At 40.5% G+C, this 23,585-nt stretch overlaps 1 protein-coding gene across 2 annotated transcripts; it reads left to right on the forward strand.

Annotated features, from left to right (window-relative positions):
• Nucleotides 1-5,219: 5,219 nt before the first annotated feature.
• On the forward strand, nucleotides 5,220-22,757 carry LOC133222749 (pancreatic lipase-related protein 2-like). 2 transcript variants are annotated; one of them, XM_061372778.1, is made up of 13 exons: nucleotides 5,220-5,565; nucleotides 9,016-9,079; nucleotides 12,400-12,448; nucleotides 13,238-13,392; nucleotides 14,900-15,025; nucleotides 16,532-16,666; nucleotides 18,350-18,458; nucleotides 19,075-19,191; nucleotides 19,275-19,397; nucleotides 20,203-20,321; nucleotides 21,089-21,218; nucleotides 21,493-21,604; nucleotides 22,572-22,757. In XM_061372778.1, exons 2-13 carry the CDS (start codon nucleotides 9,077-9,079, stop codon nucleotides 22,738-22,740), a joined length of 1,347 nt encoding a protein of 448 aa, XP_061228762.1. In that variant the 5' UTR covers nucleotides 5,220-5,565; nucleotides 9,016-9,076; the 3' UTR covers nucleotides 22,741-22,757. The 2 variants fall into 2 exon arrangements, with proteins under 2 accessions (XP_061228762.1, XP_061228763.1); XM_061372779.1 differs by lacking the exon at nucleotides 9,016-9,079.
• Nucleotides 22,758-23,585: the final 828 nt, after the last annotated feature.

Consider the following 23,585-nt stretch of genomic DNA (forward strand, 5'->3'; position numbering starts at 1 on the left):
CACAGAATCACGAATGGTTGAGGTTGGAAGGGACCACCAGAGGTCATCTGGTCCAACCCTCTGCTCAAGCAAGGAGTCAGTGAGAGCACATTGCTCAGATCTGCTATTGAGAAAACAAGGACCATTTTTGTCACACTTCTCCATTAACAGGAATCATAGAATGGTTTGGGTAGAGAAGGACCTTAAGATCATTCAGTTCCAACCTCCTGCCATAGGCAGGGATGCTTCACAGTAGACCATGTTGCCCAAGACTCTGTCCAACCTGCCCTTGAACACTGCCAGGGATGGAGCATTTACCACTTCTTTGGGCAGCCTGTTCCAGTTGTTCCAGTGCCTTGCCACCCTCACAATAAAGAACTTCTGCCTTATGTCTAACCTGAATTTCCCTGTTTAAGTTTGAACCCATTACTCCTTAAAATACTATACTGCAGGACACAGCAGACTCTCTTCTTTATGTAAACCACAGCCTATCAAAATATCCCTCATAAATACGTCAGCCCAGAACCAGAAGCACAATAATGAAAATTAATTAAATAGAACTCATAGAATCACAGAATAGTTAAGGTTGGAAAGGACCTTAAGATCATCCAGTTCCAACCCCCCTGCCATGGGCAGGGACACCCCACACTAAATCATATCACCCAAGGCTTCTTCCAACCTGGCCTTGAACACCACCAGGGATGGAAGACCCATAGGTGAAGACCTCCGTTTTCACATTATACAGTTATCTCTCTTCCCTTTTGTGATCATATCCATTTATTTCTCTGACTTCTCAGATTTGTTCATGCAACTCTAATATCCTAGAATACAGTGATAAAATCCTTGTAAAAGAACCAGAGTCTTGCAGGAATAAACCTCCAAAGTCCTTTTGCTCTTTCCTCTTTGTTAGAGAGGAAGCTTGACAAGGCTCTTCTACAAAAAGCGTTCCTAGCACCTCCATTCTGCCTTTAAGACTATCTTGTTGGTTATATCATTTTATAGGCCAGCCACTTGCTAGCTTCTTTCATTATAGAAACCCCATGGAAAACCCCATGGAAAACCCCATAATACATGTATCTCGAGATAAAAACACATCATGAGGGTTTTTTCCTTATCTAGATAATCTGTATTCTGTATGCTCCCACATGATTTTTTAATTGTTTTGTTTCTCTTTTCAGGCTTCTGTTTCCCCTCCCCAAAAATATTTTCCCCCAAAAAAAAAGCTAATTCTTTTCTTCATAGTTACATTTTTATAAGCTCTTCTGACTTCTCCCTTTACATTTAATTTAGGTTAGAGTCTTTATCTTTGCCATACCAGAAGTGAGTGAATGATAACAGTGGTTCAATGCCCAAGAACACACATCCTGAAGGTACTCTGGGTAGATCTGAGATCTGGTTTTAATCTTTTTCAGTCCAGCAAGTCCATTTATTTTCCCAGTTAGCATTCCTGCAGTGGCATCACCTTGCTCCTTTCTTTCATATCCTCCTGGATATTTTCATAGTGAAATTATTTACCTCTGTTTACCACACTCTCTTCCTTCAGTGAAAATTACTTCTTTTCCTGAGACACTCCAATTCTCAAATGTGTTACATTACATAGAAGGTATCCTTGGAAAGTAATTTTACTGACATTTTGATGTAGTCAGAGTATTCTGGCTCTAACAGTTACATCTGGCAGCTCATGGGATAGAAGCAGAAATGAAACTATGCATTCCCAGCAATTAGTTAAATTATTCTTCCAAAACCAAAGCTGACTGGGGTTGGAGTTCACTAGGAGGGCAAACAATTACCCACTGACCTATCAGCTAATCTGTCTATATGGGCTCTCTATAAAACTCATGGCTCTCTTCTTTTGTAGTGTCACACTATCAGGGACTTCATAATTTCAAATACTCTCCAAACTGCTTGAACTTAACCTGTTTCCAATAATTAAGGCGCAGATGTTGATAACATGCCCAATTTTATATTTATGGCATATTTCCAAGATAAAACAGAGCCAAGAATCTGTTCCTTATCTTTAACTATCAGGGATCTAAAAACTTCCGGAAGGAACATGCATCATCACCAACCCTTGCACAAGCAGAGCACGCCTACATTGCTGTTCTGCAGAAAAACATACCTCTCCTCCCAGCTACCACAAGGTTGGATGGGGCAAGTGTTTTTCAACACTGGAAGCATAGGCAATATATGAAAATACAGGCTGGCATTGATGTCAATCCCCTTTTCATCCCACAAGTTTTCCTTTTTTTGGTGCTAGGAAAGCTGGGGACTGAATGTAGGTGTCATCCAGACTCCTAGATGGCTAGCTTTGTTCAGAGCCACTGGTCTGTATCCAAGATGGTGAAAGCTATTCTTATATTGACCTAAATATGCAAGAAGATTTGCATTTGCCATTCAACCTCCAAGGCAAATCTACAGTTATTCCCTTTTATTTCACTTGCATCTTTCAAACAACTTTAATATTCTAGCATTAATAGGAGAGCAAGCATTCAGAATAATAGACTTCAGTCTCCTCCTTTTAATTCTGACTATTATTTGTAAAGTAAGCCCACTGTACCTACTGACTCTTTTCTGTCTTCAGTTACTTTCATCATCTGCTCTGGAATACTCTCCTAGTGTTATTTCCTTTAAATACTATGCTCCGTAAGTCTCCAGCTCACAAAACCAGAACTTGACATTATCTTTGCTTGCTTTGATTGATTTAATTAGCAAGCAGAATCTATTATGGAGGATTATAAATACTTATTTCCAAAATCATCCTTTTATTGCTGTTGTGCAGCACTGGAAAGGATACACTAAGGCAATTTGGTTTTGTCTCTATTCAATATAAGATTTGTTTGATTGACCAGAATGAGCACATTGGAGTTAAACAATAGAAATATCAAGAAAGTCTTTTATTCATGGCCCTGCCACTCAGAGACTAAAGGTAAGATTCTCCAAGAAGGTGAGCTGTCTTTGTCTATACTATTGTTAAATCTGTAGGGGATGGAATACACAAAGCTACATCCCAATGACCTCCATAGAAGCTAACAAATTCATTAACCATCTTCAATCTAAAATTGAAATGAGAGAGAAGAATGTTGCTTTTACAAATTTATTCACTCATCTTTCTATGAAACCCTTGGTAATTTATGTATTGCTGCACTTGAAACACAGTTGCTGAGATTCCTTTAGAGGACATGATTCTCAGTGAGTGTTTTGATCCTCTCTTTCCTACCTACGTGAAGGCCACTACTATCAGAATGCATTTATGTCCTTGATAATTCTCAAGCTGTCACTCATAAAACCACCTGGATTTGTTCGCTTGCATATTCTCAGAGGCAACTGCAAAAGCCAGCCTTTTCTTGCTGTCCACAAAAACCTACTGTTTCTCTTCAGACACAAAACCAGACCCAGAAAAACTGGCCATTCCTAAAACCTTACAACATGGGCTAGAAATTCTGTTTTACTATTAATTAAAACTTAACATACTGGCCTACATTAATGTTCACCACTGCATACTCTGAAAGACACCAACAGTGAAACTCTGTTGAGAATGTATATGGTCCCTCTGTATCAACCAGGTTGCCACTTATAAAATACAGAGCAGATCAAAAAGCAAACTACAGAAGTTAGTAAGCTTACATTCTTGCCAAATGCAGTTTTCAGCTATTTTGTGAGCCATGGTCCCCAGAGGTATTCTCGCAAGCATGTGCTTCTGCTCCAATTTGTGACTGCATTGCTGCGGGTGTGCTTGGTGGCCCTGTTTCAACACACACACAAAGAACTAACTCTGTGGAAAGGACAGCAAAATATTTGAGCATATCCAGCAATTCAGGTCCCCTGAAAGAAAACATGTCTGATTTTCACACAAAGATGTTCAGCAGTTGGTGAAGGAGTTTCATCATTAATAGAGGCATTGGTTTCACTGGCTGCTTTCCATTTAACTTACGTGCCAGTATTTTGACAAATGCGGCCCATGACATTCCTTATCCCTTTTCTGTGGCTCCCCAGCCTCATTCCTGCCCAGACTTCGCTAATGAGCTACATCGTTCTGAGGAGATACAGGTTCCATAACTGCTGCCAAATTTCCATCTTCCAGTCAATGAACGTAGACTAAACTGCAGATAATTTCTTATTAGCTAGATCTGTTTTGTCTTATCTAAAATTACACGTGTCTTCACTGTAAGCAGTAATTAAACATGATATTCAGTCATGACCAGCCACTGCTTGCTCCAGATTCCTCTGAGACTTGTTTCTAATGATTTCTAAATGGCACTAGCTTGTACCACTTTACCAACAAGAACCAGACCCAGATCCAAACATTCATGTAGGTGTCACATGCTGCAAGGTGAGACAATCTTGACTTGTTTTTTACAATGGCTAGCAGGCTGAGTGCATTATGTACAGCTCAGCATATGGAAAAACATAGTCCTGGTGTTATTTCTGAAACTGTATCTTCTCTCAGGCAATGCATGTATTTCAAGACCACAAATTGGCTTCTTATATGAGCAGCAGACTCAACCCAAGTTACTTCCTGCCCTTAGGCATGTGAATCACTCCTTGTGTAAGGGTGGTAGTCACTCTCATACAGTTGCCTGAACCCGTCCTGTAGATAGCAGTGTGACCTGAGGTCTTGCCCAGGAACTGAAAGGTTTGGGTCGTGTCAGTTTTGACCCACAGACTCCAAAGCACAGAAGAGAACCTGAGACTTACATGATGGAGAAATCAAGAAGGCATTACAAAGAAGAATCTGAATGACATGAATGGGCTTGTTCAGCCTGGAGAAGAGAAGGCCTTTCAATGCTTTAAGGGGGCTTTCAAGAAATCTGGAGAGGGACTTTTACAAGGACACGTAGTAACAGGACAGGGGGTTATTAAGCTGAAATTGGGTAGAGAAACCTAATCTGTGGATCCCAATTGGGCTAAGAGGACGTAGATTAATCAAAATGGTAATGGGTAGACAGAGCTTGAGTAATTTCACTAGAAAAAGCTAACAAATCCTCAGATACCTATATTGCCCCTAAGGTGTAACACTTCCCCCCCCCCCCCCTTTTTTTAAAAGAAGCTGTAAGAAATATAAACATGTTTGACTGCATGAAAATGTACCAGGGTTTGCTTCACAGCGCATGTATGTCAGATAAGAAGCAGATAGCTGGTGACTTCTAGCAGGTGACACAGGGCAGCAAAATTAAGCTGCAGAGGAGGCTCAGCCCATTGCCTGTAACAGGACCTTACAATAACCAGCTAACACAGACATTTCACATTGACTGTTGCGAACATTATATACAACAACCCACTCTGAGGTCTAAAATGGTCTTGCTTTTCTTCAAATCCATAGCAAAACTTTGAAGAGGTGAAAATTTTCATCTATTAGATACGATGAGAGACAAGAAAAGGCAACATCTGTTATATCCCGCATTAAGGGTATCATTCTCACAAAGGTACTCACCCACAGGAAGCCTATAATTAGACGCCGTGTGGGCAGGTCCGCACCCACCATTGTGGGACCAATTCCAAGTGAAAAGAGCCGGTAGCAACCAGAATTTGACAGGGAGCTGGCTGAAGGGAGCTTGCAAATCAGGAACCCCTGCTGCATTCAGAGTGGTAAGTGGCTGAAAATTTGGTTGGGATCTGGGGGGAGTGTCCTTACTAACTGCTGGTGGGGGCTGAAGGACTGTAAGGACTCCCGTTTAAGAAAAGACAAGGCTGAACGGTATGGTTTGAGTCAACAGGCAGTAAGCAAACAGCAGCACTCAGAGTGATCCTGAGGAGACTGGCAGGAGCTACAAGGCTTCAAACTTTTCAATTCCAGGAAATTCCAGTAGGAGATGAGAACTTCTGGGCTGTGATAATGTGATGCAGCTAAGAAAACAGGGTGGAATCAGTGGGCCGAAGGTAATGTAGGACTGAAACAACTTTGTTTTTAAAGGAAGATTAAATGATGGTGTTTGCATATGGAATCTGGACTTTTTTTCTAAGTGAAAATGCCTAAGAGCACAAATAACAGCTGAAATTAAAAGGAGGGTAGATGAGGATACATAATTAAGCATTATAGGGAGAGTGGAAGTGGGGAAAAATTACAGAGCTGTTGCCTGGAAGAATATAGCAAACATTGTTTGGTAGGCACATACAGAGAAAACTGAATTAGTCAACAGCAAGGGTTATTGTGCCCTTCAGAAATGGCAAAAGGCAAGCAGTGCTGGTCTCAGAGTTGACAAAATTAGAAAGTAGCCTAATCATGAACAGGAACAGCGAGGATCCTCCTGGAAGACAGACAAGTGACCAGATGATGGCTACAAGTCAGCTGAAGGCTCCCTCCTTGGCTTAGAACTGGTATGGCCACTTCCTAAAACTGAATCATGTCTGTTGAAGGTTTTATGATGCTTGTAGTCAGATTAAATGATCATAATTGTCTCTGTTAGCTTAAGTGTATGACTAGCAGTGGGGAGAACCCTATTATTTCAGAAATCAGGGCAGACACTGCATGAAGTCCTGAAGTGGGAAGCCAAGGAGTTGTTGTTTAACAGCTTTTCTTCAATATTATGCCATAATTTCTTGAAATTGTTCACCATTTCTAAGCAACTGACCTAAATACCTTAAAAGCCCAACTCTTCCCGGAGCCTCCAGTAATGAACAAATACGTGTACAACTTTGCATACTCACTAACCTTTTATTGGAGTACTTTCCACATTAAACACCTTAAGAAAAGAATTGGATCACTATTACGAGTCATTATTTCATGTTAATGCCTTAGTCCACTGTCTCTGATTCAGTTTAAGAGGTCAGTAGACACTCAGAAAACTCTGTTACCCAGACCAGACAATCTATGTGAGACCTGCCTTGGTTATTACTTCATATTGGGTGGTTTGGAGGAAGGAAATGCACTAAAGGTTCTGAACATCTTTGTTCCATTACAAAAGTGACATACCTACTGTTAAATATGTCCAGTACTGTGCTCACCAGTTTCCAGTATTTGATAGTCTGGTCAAATGGTGTGTCTGAGATACTGAACAGGGACTGTGCCTAGAAAAGATGATATTCTTTGTATACTAGTAGAGAATGGACTGAACAACAAAATCACATTCAAATAAAACAAAATTATAGTGTACTTTCAGGCATTTGTATATGGGTAGGTACATATACGGTCCCCTTTATGAGGACTACAGACACTAATGTGATTTCTTTTCCTTAGTTTCTTTTACCATTCTGGGTTATGTTACAATACTTCAGTGTGCAACTTGCAAGTATTTTCTAAATGCCTCAGGCTCAAAGCCATGCAAGAATCTGCTGAAAGCAGGAAATTTAACCTGTGATTTCTATACCCAAGGCTTATATACTAAACTCCAGATGGGTTCTCCTTTGTGTTGCCTTTACACTGTTAACTGAGCGCTGTGCCAAACTACTGAAAAATATGAAAGGCTAAAATAAAAGACTGGAAAGACAGAACTGATCGAAATATTTTCTGTTTAAGGACAGTGTCAGTGCAGGAAATATAGGAAGTATGGTTGGAGTGGTAAGGCATGAAAGGATGGGGGGAGAAAACATAAACGGTGAATATTTTGAAAGAAGGTAAAGATACATAAACTACTGTACTGAAGGGGGAAAAGCTGACCTGAATAGTGGAAAGACCACATGCAACTGAAGGGACAGAAGGTGCCACAACTGGTTTTGTTGACATGTGAAAATGTGCTAGCACTGGGGATGTTACTGCATAAGGAGCTGTTCCTGCTCTACTGCTGCTTGCTTTGAACACAATGATATTAACAAAGGCTGATCCCCATATCAGCATAGGCTGCTGAGATGACCCTTTACTTCCCATCTGGCCTCTTTGAAATACAGGATGAAGAAGTGGAAATCACCATCTAGGACATAGACCCTTGTCCATTCCACTTCTCACTGTCACGTTAAATGTGACAAAACTTCATCTTAAAACTAGCTATGTTGCTTTTCCCCTATGACTTCAGCTCAATGGCTATTTCAGGACAACACACCAGACTTCATTTTTTCATGGCTAATTCTTGTTCTGCCACTATTGCATTTTTAAGCATCACTGCTCCTCTTCTGGTCTGAAGTTACACCCTTGGGGAAAAACCATTTACACTTCGAGCCTTCATACTCCTAGTCTTAAAAGTTCTCTCTTCACGTCTTACTCTGCATTCCTTTTTTTCTATTCTCATGATGATCCAACAAGACTTACTCTCAACCTCCATTTTCTCAATATCCCTCTTGACCAATGAAACCTCTGTAATCTTTAAATAATATCTTCTCCATCTATGTATTGAATACAATATATATACTAAAAATACTATTCTCCCAACTGCATGGAAACAAAGACTAACAAGTTCCTTGGCACTTCAAAAGTCACTAGTAATACATTAGCAAGACTTCAAAGGCCTTTTCAGTCATTGCTTCCTCAGATGCTCATCTCCATTCTGTATGATAGGCAGTATGACAACATTTACTTTCCCAAACTATAAAACATAATCCAACATTCATGACCTGTACTTTTTATTTATTAATCACTCAGTCTAGATGTCTATTTTTTTCAGTATGAGCTCATGTCCAGCAATACCAGTGTTGAAAGCTGGCATGCAGTATAATGGAGGAAACTGATTCCTATAAAACCCTGATCAGTGATGATTCATCATGAGCATTGAATAACAGGGTCAAAAAGCAGCTGAAAAAAACCCATGACCACAGCTTCATCATGGTATGATGCAATGGCAAGAGCTGTGTTTGTAAATTCAGGAGTTGCCTTCTAGTTCTTTGCTATTATAGTCTGAAATGCAGTAATTGCTCAATTTTTAATCTATTTAATCCATGCATTTAACTTCTCATCTACTTAACTGTTGTAATAATGCATATATATAATTTTAATTTCTTAAATAAAATATCAAATAGCAAAGCAGATCTTATTAAAATCAAAGTATCACGAGACTTGAGTGTTGATCTTATAAGAGTGTCACGTTAGTTTGTCATGTCATGTAACTGAATTCAGTGATGTAACTTGACAGTTTCTTGCCATTTTTTCTTTCGTGACTGAGTATCCTGTAGAGGGTTTCATTATTCTGCCTCAATCTGTTACTCCTCACCAGAGAAGAAGAGTGATAAGAGAATGGTGAGTAAAATTCTCAGCAATCAGATAAACAACATATCTTGGTCTAGATGGAAAAAAATATCTATTTCCTGGAGTAAGAGTATTAGGTTAAAAATGCTGATAACTAAAAAGGCTGAGGTCTGGACTTGCTTCTCAGTAATAGTCTGTGTTTGTGTGCGTGTCCTGAGGAAGGTGTGTGGGTACATGTGTGGGACTTAAAAGCACACTGCTGACAGTCATTATGCAGACTTTCTCATATCTCACAAACCATCTACTAGTGGCCCATGGCTCACAGGTTGAGCAACAGTGTCTAGTGTCCAGAAAATGACCTGGTGGCCTATCGTAAGGACAATTACTGCTCCACTGTAGGTTTTGTACATTGCAATGTCATCCTATGAATGTTTCATTTTTCTTTCTTTTCTCTTCTTTTTCTTTTTTCTCTGAGCTAAACAGCAATTTAGAAATATTTAGTGCTGATATTGCTTCAGAAGTGCATGTCCTTTGTCCACTGCGTATAACAATTTAATTTAGCTAAGTATAACAATTGGGCTAAGTGTTCAGCAGCCTTCTTGCCAGCAATACTGGCTAGGCTGAGATCATTTTCACAAACAAGTCATTCCAGTTCCTCTTGTTCAGCACTAAGCCTTTTAAATGCCCAGTGGCAGTTTTCCCCCACTGAATGGATTGCTGCCTCAACTGTTTTCAGAAAGACATAATTTCTTAACCTCCTTGCAAACTTTTTGCCATTTAACATAGAATAGTTAGGGTTAGAAAGGGCCTTAAGATCATCCAGTTCCAACCTGCCTGCCATGGCCACGGACACCTCACACTAATCCATGCCACCCAAGGCTTTGTCCAACCTGGCCTTGAACACTGCCAGGGATGGAGCATGTACAACCTCCCTGGGTAACCCATTCCAGTGCCTCACCACCCTAACATGGATTAGTGTAGAAAACCTACCCCCTAAAAAAAAACATCTGCTACCCAAACTACATCTCTCTTAGTAACAGAATGAATCAACATTCCACAAAAACAATAAAGAAATGAAAAATAATAAATCTGCATCTTCCAGTGCTTACCTTGCTACATGTTCATTTCTACTTTCTGCCTTCAAAGGAAGAATCTGTGATAGGAAATTACTGATCACTTTTATTTGACAACAACTTCCCACATTTTCTACAGTCATTACTCATTAGCTGCCTTACAGATTTAGGGTCTGAAAAGAAATTATACTATCATTCCTGCTGTCGTGTTCCTGACATGGACTATACATCTCCTGAGCATGAGAGCTCTCCATTAAACACAAACAAATCCCACTGAGCTCTCCAATTTATTTGACGAGCCACATCTTCTGTGATTTTCCTGCACTCCCATCAGGTTCTCATCATGATAATGGGTACTTCTTGACGGATATTGCAGCTGAATGGAGGTGATCCTTTTGGCTGACACGTAGGAACTCTCTGTTCTTCTGTGTTACCAGCTGCCTAGAATAACTCCTGATCCCCTTCCCTCCTCCTCTTAATCACCACCAGATTTCTTCTCTGCTTCCCACTCTCCTCAAGCAGCTAGATTTCTTTGTCACCTACATCAATGGTAATGTTAAAGTTGGGCACAGAATTGTATTCCCAATGAAATTTCATGATTCCTCTCAGCTATGCACACTGCAACTCCAGCTCAATGCCCAGATATTCAGCCTTGCTCCTCTGCCCTACCATATAAAAAACAAGCTATTACCACATAGGGACTTCAGAGTTTATTAGAGAGTGATGAGACACACTCTCTGTACTCTGACCTGTTCCATTTGGCTTGTTTAGGGAACAGCATCACTACAGCCAAGTAATCCAGCTTCCACCAAAAAACTCACATAGGGGAATCATACATGCCTCCTGTCTGACATGTGACAGACGTAATCCAAGGACATGTTCTGTGAAATTCCCAATTGTTCTTGTTTGTTCCTGAGGGTATTTGGCAGTGTCAATGGCCTTTAAAAAGCTCATTTTCTAACTTTCTCACATTGGCAAATGTCCAAGAATAGCTCTTGTAGACAATTTCCCACATAACAAGATTAAACCTACTAAAATTTACCATTTTTTTCCTTAATTACTTTTAATGAGCTATCTCAGTGACCAGGGCAGCAGCTCAAAGTTTTTGCTTTTCAAGAAAAGCAGTATGTTGAAAATAGAAGGCAAGTGGTACAAAAAACACTTTGAAGAAGAAGAAATTGAGAACAGTGAATGAGGCAAATGGAAGGGAGCAGAATGGTGAAATAAATGGAACCCCTGACATTGGAAAGCCACGTGTAAAGGGAAAGTGTAGAGAAAAGGAATATGTATATAGTAAGGGGTACAATGGTGCAAAAATACTAAGAGCCCCAAGTAAAAAGCAGCATGAACAACCTGAAGAATCATAGAATCATTTAGGTTGGAAAAAAAAACACGTCCAACCATCAACCTAACACTACCAAATCCACCACTAAACCATATGCCTAAGTGTCACATCTACATGTCTTTTAAATACCTCCAGGGATGGTGACTCCACCACTTCCCTGGGCAGCCCATTCCAGTGCTTGACAACAATTCTGGTGAAGGTATGTTTCCAGTCTACACCCCCCCCCCCCCCGGTGCAATTTGAGTCCATTTCCTCTTGTCCTATCTCTTGTTACTTGGAAAAGAGACTGCTCCCCACTTTGCTCCATCCTCCTTTCAGGTAGCTGTACAGTCTCCCCTGAGCTTCCTTTTCTCCAGATTAAATAACCCCAGCTCCCTGAGCCATGTCTTCTCAGGCTTGTGCTCCAGACCCTTCACCAGGTTCTTTGCTCTTTTTTGACACACTCTAGTACCTCAATGTCTTTCTTGTAGTGAGGGGCCCAAGCTCTCAAGCATGAAGACTTTACCAAGCTACAGGTATCACTATCTTTATTCTAGTATATCTCCCACCTGTGTCCTCACAGCAGGCAAAACTCAGCACCTCATAAGCTGATTCACTCCCTCAGCAATCTAGATACAGTATTGGCTGTGCAAGAAAAGCAGTGAAAAGGAAAACTGAGTGGAAGGGAAGGATAACCTCTCTCATCCTGTTGGCAACACTCCACCTAATGCAGCTCAGGATGCTACTGGATGTCTTTGCTGCAAGCTTATGGTCGACTGGTGTTCACCATGACCCTCAGGTCTCTTTCGGCAAAGCTTCCTCCCAGCTGACAGGTCCCCATTGTGTACCAACCAGTGTATGAAACTATTCCTTCTCAGGTGCAGGTTTTTAAGCTTCCCTTTGTAATAAATGCTCTTAAAGAGGCCAAATCACTCTAAATAAAATGCTTAACCTGTATATTCAATTTACTTTAGGTGGCTGGAATGTGGATTATTGCATTTTATCTCCTTGGCACCGTAGCAGGTGAGACACTACATCCATGAAAACTACCACTAGAAGGTGAATTCAGATGAAATAATATATAGGAAATGATGACTGGTATTTAACACTGGAGCTATAGTATGATTTGTGTGGGTAATTGTGTGGCAATGTCTATTCCTGTGCATAGAACTAATGCTAAAAGGCTCTGCTCTGTTTAAATTTTATTGTTGAGAGATAACACTGTGCTGAAAATCCACAGAGAAATTCAGAATCACGTGTCCTGCTTCTACTAAAGCAGTGTACAAGCTGTCTTTATGTGACTGCTGTATACAAAGAACCTTTCAGCAACAGGGTGTTTAGCACAAGAGACAGTGCTGAAACATAAAAGTTGATCATAAGTGAACAAGAGACCCATTTGATCTAGGAAAAGCTACTATATTGAAGGAAATTACCATTTTATTAACAGTGCAAGGTCACTGCATAAATATCCTTCAATCCTATGAGCAGAGACATGATGCTTTGGAGTGGGAAGCATGCTGGAGTAATCCTAACAGCACTTCTTGCAAGACTTTTTTAAAGAAATTAGATTAATCCTTTACAAGCCTGGAAAATGGTATCAAAACAGCATCTGGGTTATCTTCAAATTATTTAGCTCCCTGTGTGTACCTGCTTCAGGCAATATCCATGAAGGAAACAAGAATGAATCTGAGTTTCAAAATTCATCATAAAATGAAATCCTTACCTTTCTGTTCTTCAGACTTTTGTAGGCTCAAATAGATCATCGAGCACAAGAAAGTCCAACATGTAAACCAGTTGTTTGTCCTACTCTAGGTAAAGAAGTTTGCTACCCCAGGATTGGCTGTTTCACAGATGATCCACCCTGGTCTGGGATACCAGGGAGACTTCTGACAGGTTTGCCTGACAATCCGGACGATATGAACATCACTTTCTCCCTCTACACCAGAGAAACAGGAAATAACTCACAGGTGACATTTATTTCTAACATCAAGAACTGATTAAACCTACAATGTTTGTTTATTATTTAAAAGGTCTATGTCAGTCATCATAGGCAAGCCAGTCAGAATAAGAAGGTAGTCGAAGGTACGGTACTAAGTACTTTCGGATAAAGTACAACAAAAATATTGTGAATGAACTGTAAGACAGAACAGCTTTCCTGGCATTTTCCTGCAGAAGGATATGGGCTATGGCAGACTGCCTTTTGCATGCACTTATTTCTCTGAGGAAAGCTGAAGACTCATTCCAATAACGAGCCTTCTGTGTATGCAGGTAGGAGAGCAAAGAGTGCTGTCTGTGAAGTTATTGTGAGCTTTAAAACTAAAACCCTGCAGACTGATTTTAGCAGCTTCCAAACCCACAGTGAAATGAGAGTGATTTTATATTCTTACCTGCCTCTCTGCGCTTTGAAAGTAAGACAGAACTACTCAGGTTGCTCATGCACTGGAATACTGAGCAGAGCAATACAGAGGAACCTGTAAGATCAGGAGCTGGGACCACTTCAGCAAATGCTTATGAAGCTACTAAATCCCTTCCAGGCTCTCAAACCTAGTGTCCCCTGAGCTGCACAGGGATGTTTAGGATTCCTCTAGCATGACCTATGATGCCATCACTGCCATTGCAGACATCATAGTTTACAGCAATCCTGTTTGCCACAATGAGAGTCCAACTCAGGCTCTCTAAGGGTGAGAAGTTATACCTGCAATAAACTTTCACAACCTGCAGAGCAGGTTCATGTGAGCACACAAGATACATTCAGCAGCAGGATACTCAGCACTTCTGTTGTTAGTAAAACAAGTCAACTTACACTGCTTCCCAGCCACTAAAATGTATCTGTGATCTAGGGCACAGCCCTTCTACACCCAAGCTCCCTGAGCTCACATCACAGACCCTGTATTTGTCTGAAAACAATACAGACAGATGTCATTCTCAGAGAAAAGGGAATATTTATAATTAAGAAGCTTGCAGCAATGCTTCACCCTTATTGCTGACAGTTCTTGCCTTTATGCAGTAGAATGACAAAACCACCATATGAACATCACGTATACAGAATAACAAAGCCTGTTGTTTAGATGCACTGCAACACACTGAAGCCACAGCTCAGGTCAGTGAACAAGCAAGCTGAACCAGGAGATGTGGAACTGGTGGGCTTTTCCTAGAAGGAGCTCTTCCAACTAGAGCCAACAGGCAGCATTGGACATTGTGGCCCCTTTAGGTTACTTCACATTCCATATAAGGGGGTTCTTCCTTCATTAAGCAGAATAGACAGGAGCAGGAGAAACCACATGGGCACAACTTCTCAGAAACCACAGTGGAACTGAGAAAGGAGAGGTACAGGGGTTCCAGAGTTGCAAAAATCAGACTTGGTCCATTCAAAGTAGTCCCTTGAGTCCCTTGATGACCTAATTGGCTTTTTTAAACTGTTTGAAAGTACAAATAGATTAAACTTTTTTCTCTTTTTTTCTCCTCCAAAACCAGCTCATCTCAGCAATAAACCCCTCAACGATCCAAAACTCACGTTTTTCCTCAAGTAGGAACACCACCTTCATCATTCATGGATTTGACAGCACTGGAAGAGAAGGCTGGGTGGTAGAAATGTGCTTGGTATGAGAGTAGCTTCTGATTTCCAACAGCAATTGTAACTACAAACTGTCAGTATCCTTTAGGCATTCACGTTCACTTTCCAGCGTGCAGTTCATTAGGTTGTGGCAGATACCAATCAAGAAGCAAATTTCACAAACACCTAAATATGTTCCCACTCTGGAAGATGCAGCATAGTGGAGGCTTCTTGGACATCTCTGACATTAGGTTTCTCTAGAGAGTTTCACATTCCCAAACCCTACAGACTGCATCAAAGCAATAAACCAAACACCGATGTCCCCAGCCTGTGCACTGGTGTCAGAATATCAGAATAGCCACACTGACTCACTGCATTTCCCATTAGGAGAAATTAGAATGTCCTTCAGTCAAAGGCCTTCCTGAATTGTAAAGCTCGAGTTTTAGTGTACAAATACTATTCTGGTTGACCACTATTCAGTTCTTAAAAAGCCTACACCCAACAAAACAGTAACAAACCCTTTTTCTTTGATTACAAAGTGCAAAGAAAAAAAGAGATTTCAAATAAGAAATGTGAAGCTACCACAAAACCAGCAGAGTTTACTGTGTCAGTGGCAGCCTTGGCTCTGATAGATAAGCAAAATCTACTCTAGTTTGTGCTTCTTCCACACAGGCACAAAAATATGAGAAGCTAGAAAAAGGCCAGTACTGAATACTGGTCATAGACCTGCACATCACTTTCTTTCATAGGTCTATGAATACTTTTAATCTACAGTATTAAATTTCTAATTTTTTCACTTGAAAAGAAACAGCAGATCTATCTGCCTCTGCATAGCACAAACTTAGAGTGCCTGCAGGAAAGGAGGACATCCAGGCATCAACGCACTATCTCTTCAACCTTCTGTTTTCCTTGTTATTCACCTTCAGCTGTTTATCATGGATTATGCTTTGGTTCCACTTGTCCTTTCTCAAACCTTAAGTGAGCTTTAGTCACAGAAAGCTACAATGGTAGAATCTAATACATAGTTCTTCTACTAGAAGAATCACTGATCTCTGCAAGACTGACTAGCACTGAAGTGACCAACACATTAGTTTTCTTTACTGAAACAGAAACTTTCTCCTCTATTCCAGACCTTTCCAGTCTGACATGACTTTGACTTTCTCAGTTTTAAAGGTACTTGGTAAATAAGTCTACTTTCTATGCTATTCAATTAAGCTAACAGGATCTCCCAAAGAAAGTCACATACTGTGCATAGAGACTACTGTGCTGTTGTATGGTTCTTCCAGATTACTTCAAATAGGTATGCAAATGGCTTATAGATTAAAATATTTTTATTATGGTGATTCATAATTAATACTTTTTGGATGAATAGCTTGTTATTTTCTGTTTTGCAAGAAGATGCATGTTTCAGCATGGCACAGGCAACAGTGAAGAGTCCTGCTTAGTAAAGATTGGGAAATTGTATTACTATATTACCTTTTAATGCTCATTCCAATTTCAGTTTTATCTCTGTTATTTCATCTCCTTAAATACTTTATGTGTTTCCACATCAGCTGTTACTGGAAGTGGAAAATATCAACTGTATTGCTGTCGACTGGAAAGAAGGTGCAAAAGGCACCTACATCAGTGCAGTGAACAACCTCCGTGTCATTGGGGCTGAGATTGCCTATCTCATCAAAATTTTAAAGGTAAAAGGCACAACTTTACCACCTACAACTGAAATGGATATGGAGGGGTTGTGCTGCCACAAAAGACGCACCCAAAGTGATGTGGTTGAAAAGAGGTGCCAATTAATTAAAAGCCAGTAGATGGCAACATTTCCATATGATCATACAGGCAAGAAAGCAGTCCGTGGAAAGGAGGCAAGGCCTGTGAGTTCAGTGTTTGTAAGAGTTTTGCCAGCGTTGGATACTTGTGCTAGAAGTGAGTTAGTGTCTCAGCTTAGCACAGCTGAAACGAGGAGGAGCTGACTCACTTGACAATGCTATATTTGCTGTCTACAGGCATGATAAATTCTCCAGTTGCCTTCTAGTTGTGAACTTCATGTTCCCAAAAGCAAGCGTTCACAGCTGCACATACAGCACAGAACTGCTCAGATGTGAAGTTTAAGAGTATTGGCATTTCCTGCTGACCTCAGGAAGACTCATGAGTGCTTAGACATGCTGAAAATCAGAACGCTACCTGGCTACAGACTTGATCCTGGTCAGGAGGTGTTCATCTTGAAGTGCTGCAAGAAGTAGTTCAGCGCCCACACGGCAAAGTGCTGACTTTGCAAGCACCTGAATACAAAACAGCACTTCTCCAGAATCTGCTGGGGTACAACCGATTGTTTCTACTTAGGAGATTCTTATGTAGCCTCACATGTTTGCTTCTGTATCTTTCTTCTTTGCTTGCAAATCCCAGGTCACTTGAAGATGCGTTCAGTTTTTCATTTAATATCTCTATTACTGCACCTTTTGCAGTCTAGGCCTCTTTTTCTTCCTTTAGAAAAATGCATAAATGTTCCTTAGACTTCCTTTTTCCCAGTTTATAAATTTCTGCAGTTTGATTTTAGGAAAGGTTAAGCTGCACTGTAAACAGAAGTACTCCAGTAAATCGTATTCAGAAGAACCTATCGTCTACTACTAAAGGTAGACAGGCCAGTACTACAGATCTGCTTTTATTGGATACATTCTGCATACATCTGCATTACAAAACAGAACTTGGTGTAAAACCATTAACGAATTAGCAACCAGTCCTAGTTGGTTTTTGGTCATTACAAAATCCAGCAAATCCTTGAATGAAACATATCCCCTGCATGCAGCCTACACATTGATTAGTCTCCATTTCCACCTTCAGTGCATGTGTAATAACGTAACAGTGCAGGTCTTGTACAGCTGACATGTGGCAAAGAGGAGAAGAAATGTCACCCCACCTAAGCATGTCAGCCAAAATACTATTGAGTGTTATCACATATTCTATGTATGCACATTGAGGACAAATATGCAATTAAAAAATGCTCCATAAATGAGTAAATAAAGAAAAAATGAAATTATTCTGACAAAAATTAAATTAGGGTTTGATCCAAATGAGAAAGAAGGTTCATATTTTGTCACCAAGAGTAACTGAATATGGTAACCATACACCAACACTACAACAGTGGTCCCATCATCACTAGGCATTTTAAATTCTAGATCAGATCATTTTCTATCAAGTCTTAGTGTAATTTAAACAATAATTAAGTCAAGGAACTCACTTAAAAAAACCTCAGAGCCAGTTTGCTATGCAGGAAGTCAGTCTAGACGTTCCTGAAGGCCCTTAATGTAAGGCACCTTCTTTGCTTGCTATTTAAAGCCTGTGTTCTTGTCTCCCACCACCACCTCAATGATCAGAAAGTCTCCAGATGCTCCCCTTATGATATCCATTTAATTGGCCACAGCCTGGGAGCACACACTGCAGGAGAGGCAGGAAGAAGGACTCCAGGCATCAGACGGATAACAGGTAGGCTGTTCACCGATGTGCAGAGCTGACATTGCATGTGTCTAAAGGAAAGAAACTTGCAACACACTGGCCTGTAAACTGGAATTAAATGGCAATGCTGGAGGCACCTCTCATGAGAGGAGTCAAACTTCGTGCTTCCTAGAAACGAGGGTAATTATTACATTTTCCTTCTCTAGTTAAGTTAAAAACTGTAGTGGAAGACTTTAGTGGAGCAAAAGACATAGTTTATATTTAATCCAGTGAATGACGGTAATGTTACATCAAACCCTATGCAAAGAAAAAGCAACATGTCAAGAATCCTTAGATTTTCTTATCTGTAAAGCTTTACAGGCCAGTAATAAGCTCAAAGGTAATAAAATGACTTCTTCATGGTAATATGATGCCATTCTATAGTCCGTTGGCAAATATTTTACTTCTGGTGAAATAAGTTTATAGAAAGGTTCACAAAACCATGTTTTTGAACCTTTTCTTTTCAGTTTAGCTTACCATTCACATTACTATGATTCAACATGCCTCATGCAGTACTGAACAATGGAAGTTGTAAGTTGGCAAAATACATTAACACGTGCAACACTTCCTTCCCTCCCTCAAACAATAAATGGGGGGGTTCTTTTAGGTTTAGACCCTGCTGGGCCCTGTTTTGAAGGCACTCCTCCTGAGGTGAGGCTGGATCCTTCAGATGCAAACTTTGTTGATATCATTCACAGTAATGCTGCTCACTTTCCTGCCGTAGGTAAGTGTTCATGTGCAAGTAAATACCTGCAGGGATGGGCATCATGTCACTGACACACTGACCTCACCACATGTGTATCTCAGGGTTTGGAATATATAACACCACTGGTCACCTGGACTTTTACCCCAATGGAGGAACTGTGATGCGTGGATGCACTGATTTACTTCCAGACATGAAAAAAAGTGAATTTGAAGCTATCATTGCAGGTAAACATACATTCCCAACATGCATAGTACTTTGTTTTCGTTCCATTCCGAAATATTAACTGTGAAAGTAACTGTCAGTTTGGGAGAAAACAGCAAAACAAAATTGGGTTTTGCTTATTTAATTGTAAGATCTAGAGGGAAATAAGAAACAATGAAGGCTGGATCAGAACAGTAATCCCCAGGGAACAGTGTAGGAAAGGAAGTTCAATATAGGCCCAAGCTTAGCTCCTCTAATTTGAAATTGAACCTGCAGAACACAAAAAGGCAGGGAACAGGGAACAACCCAGTCCAACAAACCCCTAGGCCCAGAAGGAGGTTTTCCAGGCTGACACAGGCTCGTGCCATGACCAAAAGCAGCAGCATGACACCACCATCTTTCATTTCTCACAGATGCTGCAGAGCTCATCTGACCCTTCTACACCGTAAATTAGGCAAAAGCTGTCAGTGTTTCCAGTGACTGTACATGCCTCACCTCTCTACCTGAGACTTCTCTGTTCACAGGCTTTGGAGAGGTCAGCAGAAGGCTGGTGGAGTCTCCTTGCTCTGTTAAGCTGTTTAAAACTGTAATTAATGCCATTGTCTTAAAAGTGACTCCTGTGCTATAGCAGATCAATGTATCCCACTTGAAATCTTGGGGTAACTGGCACACAGTTCTCTGGATAAACCCCAGGCAAAACAGTAACTTCTCAAGACCATGCTGCTGCTTGTTCCATACCTCAGCTGTTTCCATGGTGAGACAAGTGCAACCCTTGCGCAGGGTAACAGGAGATTATTTCACTGATGTTCATAAACTTTGTTCCCACAGATGCTACAGTCTTTGGAGGGTGCCATCACTCCCGCAGCCATGAGTATTATTTCAAAAGTATCCTCTATCCCACTGGATTCTTTGGATATCCCTGCAAAAGTTATGATTCCTTTGATTCGGTAAGTATATCAGACCAGGAATGGGTGTGGAATTTCTGTAAGGAAAATGATCCAGGTCTCTACACTCATAATGGGTCCCACTATGTGTGCAGAAGACTTGGATGTTGGTGACTGTGCTTCTCACGGGGTGGTTTGGTAGGAGGAAAAGCACAGTGAGGCACAGCAGCTCCATCAGCTATTCCACTCTGGGAAATTAATCCTGAGGCACAGATAATATAGCCAAAATAGGGGGAAAAACTTAAACCCCATGCAATTCTCACCATAAACCTTTATGCAAAGAGAACATAGGTTAGATAGAGCTATCCTACTAATTCCTGGCTGGAAGAAGAGACATTTGGAACTTCCAAAAATCCTTGACTGTTCTCCAATTTACACTTATTAGAGTATGTAAATAAATGCATTTGTGAATGATGCTCCTTTTCTTCACCTCCATATGGTGTTGCAACATGAATGGAGGCAAGCTGCTTTCCACTAGAAGGGTAAAATTGGCTTATATATTGTCCTAGACTCTAGCTGAAAATGATTCGAACTAGGGAGTTTCAGACCATCACGGACATGAGTATCAAACCTGCTCATTCTACATCCTGGTGTACGGCAGGGTGCAGGAGCTGTTGTCTGCAACAAGTGCATCAGGTTTTGGTGGTAAGATATTCAACATACAGCACTGCCACGGCTTTGCAAGATCAGAACAGCATCATCAGCCTTCATTTCGTCAGAGCTAGGATGAAAAAATACTCCTCATTAACTGATGCTCTTATTTTCCCTAGGGAGACTGTTTCCCATGTCCAAAAGAGGGGTGTCCAATGATGGGGCACTACGCTGACAGATTTCCAGCCAAACTGGAGAGGGTAAACCAAAAGTATTTTTTAAACACAGGAGCAGACCCACCTTTTGCTGGTAAGTGGAGAAGGTTTGTTACAGTTGTTGGTGTGTTTGAAAAGTGATTGCCTTGATGTAATTAACAGCCATGCTCCTATGGTGCTTCTATAAACAACTGCCAACATCTCTGACAAAACCCACTACATTAGTTACTAATATTTATGCTCACTGAGTCTTTCATTTGCCAACATAAATTAATTCCAGTTAGGAAAAAAGAACTTTCCACTAAACTAGTGTTTTTAGGTAGCTCATATTAATGAGAACCTAGCTTGTTTTGCTTTTCTTTATGCAGCTTGGAGACAAAAGGTACTTATCCAGCTGTCTGGTGCAAAGAAAACGAGAGGGGACATAAAACTAGTTTTCCATGATGCAGAGGGCAACACAAAAAAATATGATATTGCCAGGTAAGAGAAATTCATATTTCCCTATAGCATTTAAAGCTGCTAACATTCATCTACGCATTTTCCACACGTTTCAGCAGTGCAAAAGCTTATTCCGTGTTGCAAACATTCTACTTAACATCAGATTATGAAAAGAGTTATGATTTAGATAAGGTACATGGATGGTTGCAAAAAGGAAATGGAAATCACTTCCTTTTCATGAGTTCTGTGTTTCTCTGAGTTGCTCTTAGAAAAGAAACAAATGTACAGCTGTGGAAAGAACATAATTCATATGGTGCTCACCAGTTTCACATGCACTTTAGCACAACCGCTCCCACACTAGCCTGGCAACATACACGTCAGCATACTTCATTCCTTGCGCTGACAAGGCTTTGCTGTGCTGGCGACTTTCTGAATAATCTCATGCATGGCAATCCTATGCCCAAACTTATCAAATTTGCAAAGTGGATACCTCCTTTCTACCTAGGAGATATTAAAAGCCATCACTACAATACAAATGGTACATCTATATAAGCTGGCCAGCAAACGTCATTCATAGTTCTTATCATCTCCCACTGACTTCTAATACAGCAGCTCCCACTGTCTTCCAAAACAAGTGTTTCCATGCATTCTCTGTGTGTATGTGCAGACCAAAGCGCCACAGAATTGTCCAGCTTTTTCCTAAAGGCCTTCCCAGAAACCTTAGTGGAAGCTCTCCCTGCCAAGATAGGTGCAAAACACAGCCCACATGGGTACCGGAGGCAGCCCCTGCCTCACCCCTTGTTATTTCCCAGTGGTTTCCTGCCTCATGCCCATTTACTGTTTTCATCCTCTCCCTGTTCAGAGCATAACGACTGAGTTCTGGGCCTCCACTGTCACAAAGAACAGCACAAGTGCAGATTTCTGTTGTAACAAACCTTGTGGAGAATGATTGAGGTCAGCAGTCTCTACACTGCTAAACTTACCATTGCCGTCTTCATTGTATTTGCAGTGGAGACCTCTCTGAAGACCAAGTTTATGCAAAATATCTTGATGTTGAAATTAACCCCCAAAAAACTGCAGAAATTGAATTTCTCTGGAACAAAACCCTATTTACCCTTCTTTGGGCAAGACTGGGAGCAGAAACAGTCAATATAACTCATGGAGATGGACATAGGTAAGTGTGTCCCTTTACAGCTCAGAAGGAATGTGCAAGGAGTGCAAAAACTCTGTGAGATAGGATTGAAAAACAGTCTTAAATTGGACACAGTTTGCAATCAACAATGTGAATTTCAGTAACCACAAGGAAAAGATATTGCACTTTGCATGGAAAAGTCAAATGTTCAAGAACAACCCTGCAGAAACTGCAAAAAGTACAGGAGGTAACTGCCTGACAACAAATACAGCAGTGCATTATTTGGAATGTATACTGTTTTGCTAAAGCCAGACAATTACAACCCAAGATAAAGCAAGTCTCATTCCCACGTGCATTACCTTGTTCTGTATAGAAGATCCAAGGAATAATTATTCTTATTTAAATAATTGGGGTCAAACTGTAACCAGAAGCAGAGTTTTTTCAAGTTTGGGGAGTGGGCTTCAGGAACAAGGCACACAGACTGAAGTCTGCAAAACACCAAAAGAGACTCAGAAAACTTGATCTGTGTAGAGCAGCTGAAGGGAATGTGTTTTTCAATAAATAGAAAAGACTGGAGAGGAGCGTAAAAACAGATGCATAAACTACCTGGGAAGTGATAGCCACTGGCTTTAGGCCAAGGTTAAAATGATATATTTTTCAAAAAAAAAAATATTGATTAGATGTTAGGAAAAAATATTCCTTATCATTTGGCATCGGCTTGGATTATTTAGAGAAGCTGATTAAATCCTTTTCACCATGACCTCCTAAAAACAGCCTGTAAAGTTTGCTTGGCGCAATCCAGTAAAGCACCAAACCTAAACAAAGGCATATTAACAAAACCTAAATTTTTATCCAGAGTTCCATATATTGAGCTTACTTTTATTCCTGTAT

Source organism: Neopsephotus bourkii, unplaced genomic scaffold (genome assembly GCF_033783945.1).
Source record: "Neopsephotus bourkii isolate Nb327-2 ecotype Australia unplaced genomic scaffold, CSIRO-AGI_Nbou_v1 NB_1615, whole genome shotgun sequence".
In the NCBI taxonomy this organism is placed as follows: domain Eukaryota; kingdom Metazoa; phylum Chordata; class Aves; order Psittaciformes; family Psittacidae; genus Neopsephotus; species Neopsephotus bourkii.

What these genes read in the sequence shown, in the direction of transcription:
- LOC133222749 (XM_061372778.1), top strand. An exon ending in AAACAGGAAATAACTCACAG is followed by an intron (nt 13,393 to 14,899) that starts GTGACATTTATT and finishes CTCCAAAACCAG; the next exon opens with CTCATCTCAGCAATAAACCC. An exon ending in AGGCATCAGACGGATAACAG is followed by an intron (nt 18,459 to 19,074) that starts GTAGGCTGTTCA and finishes GGGTTCTTTTAG; the next exon opens with GTTTAGACCCTGCTGGGCCC.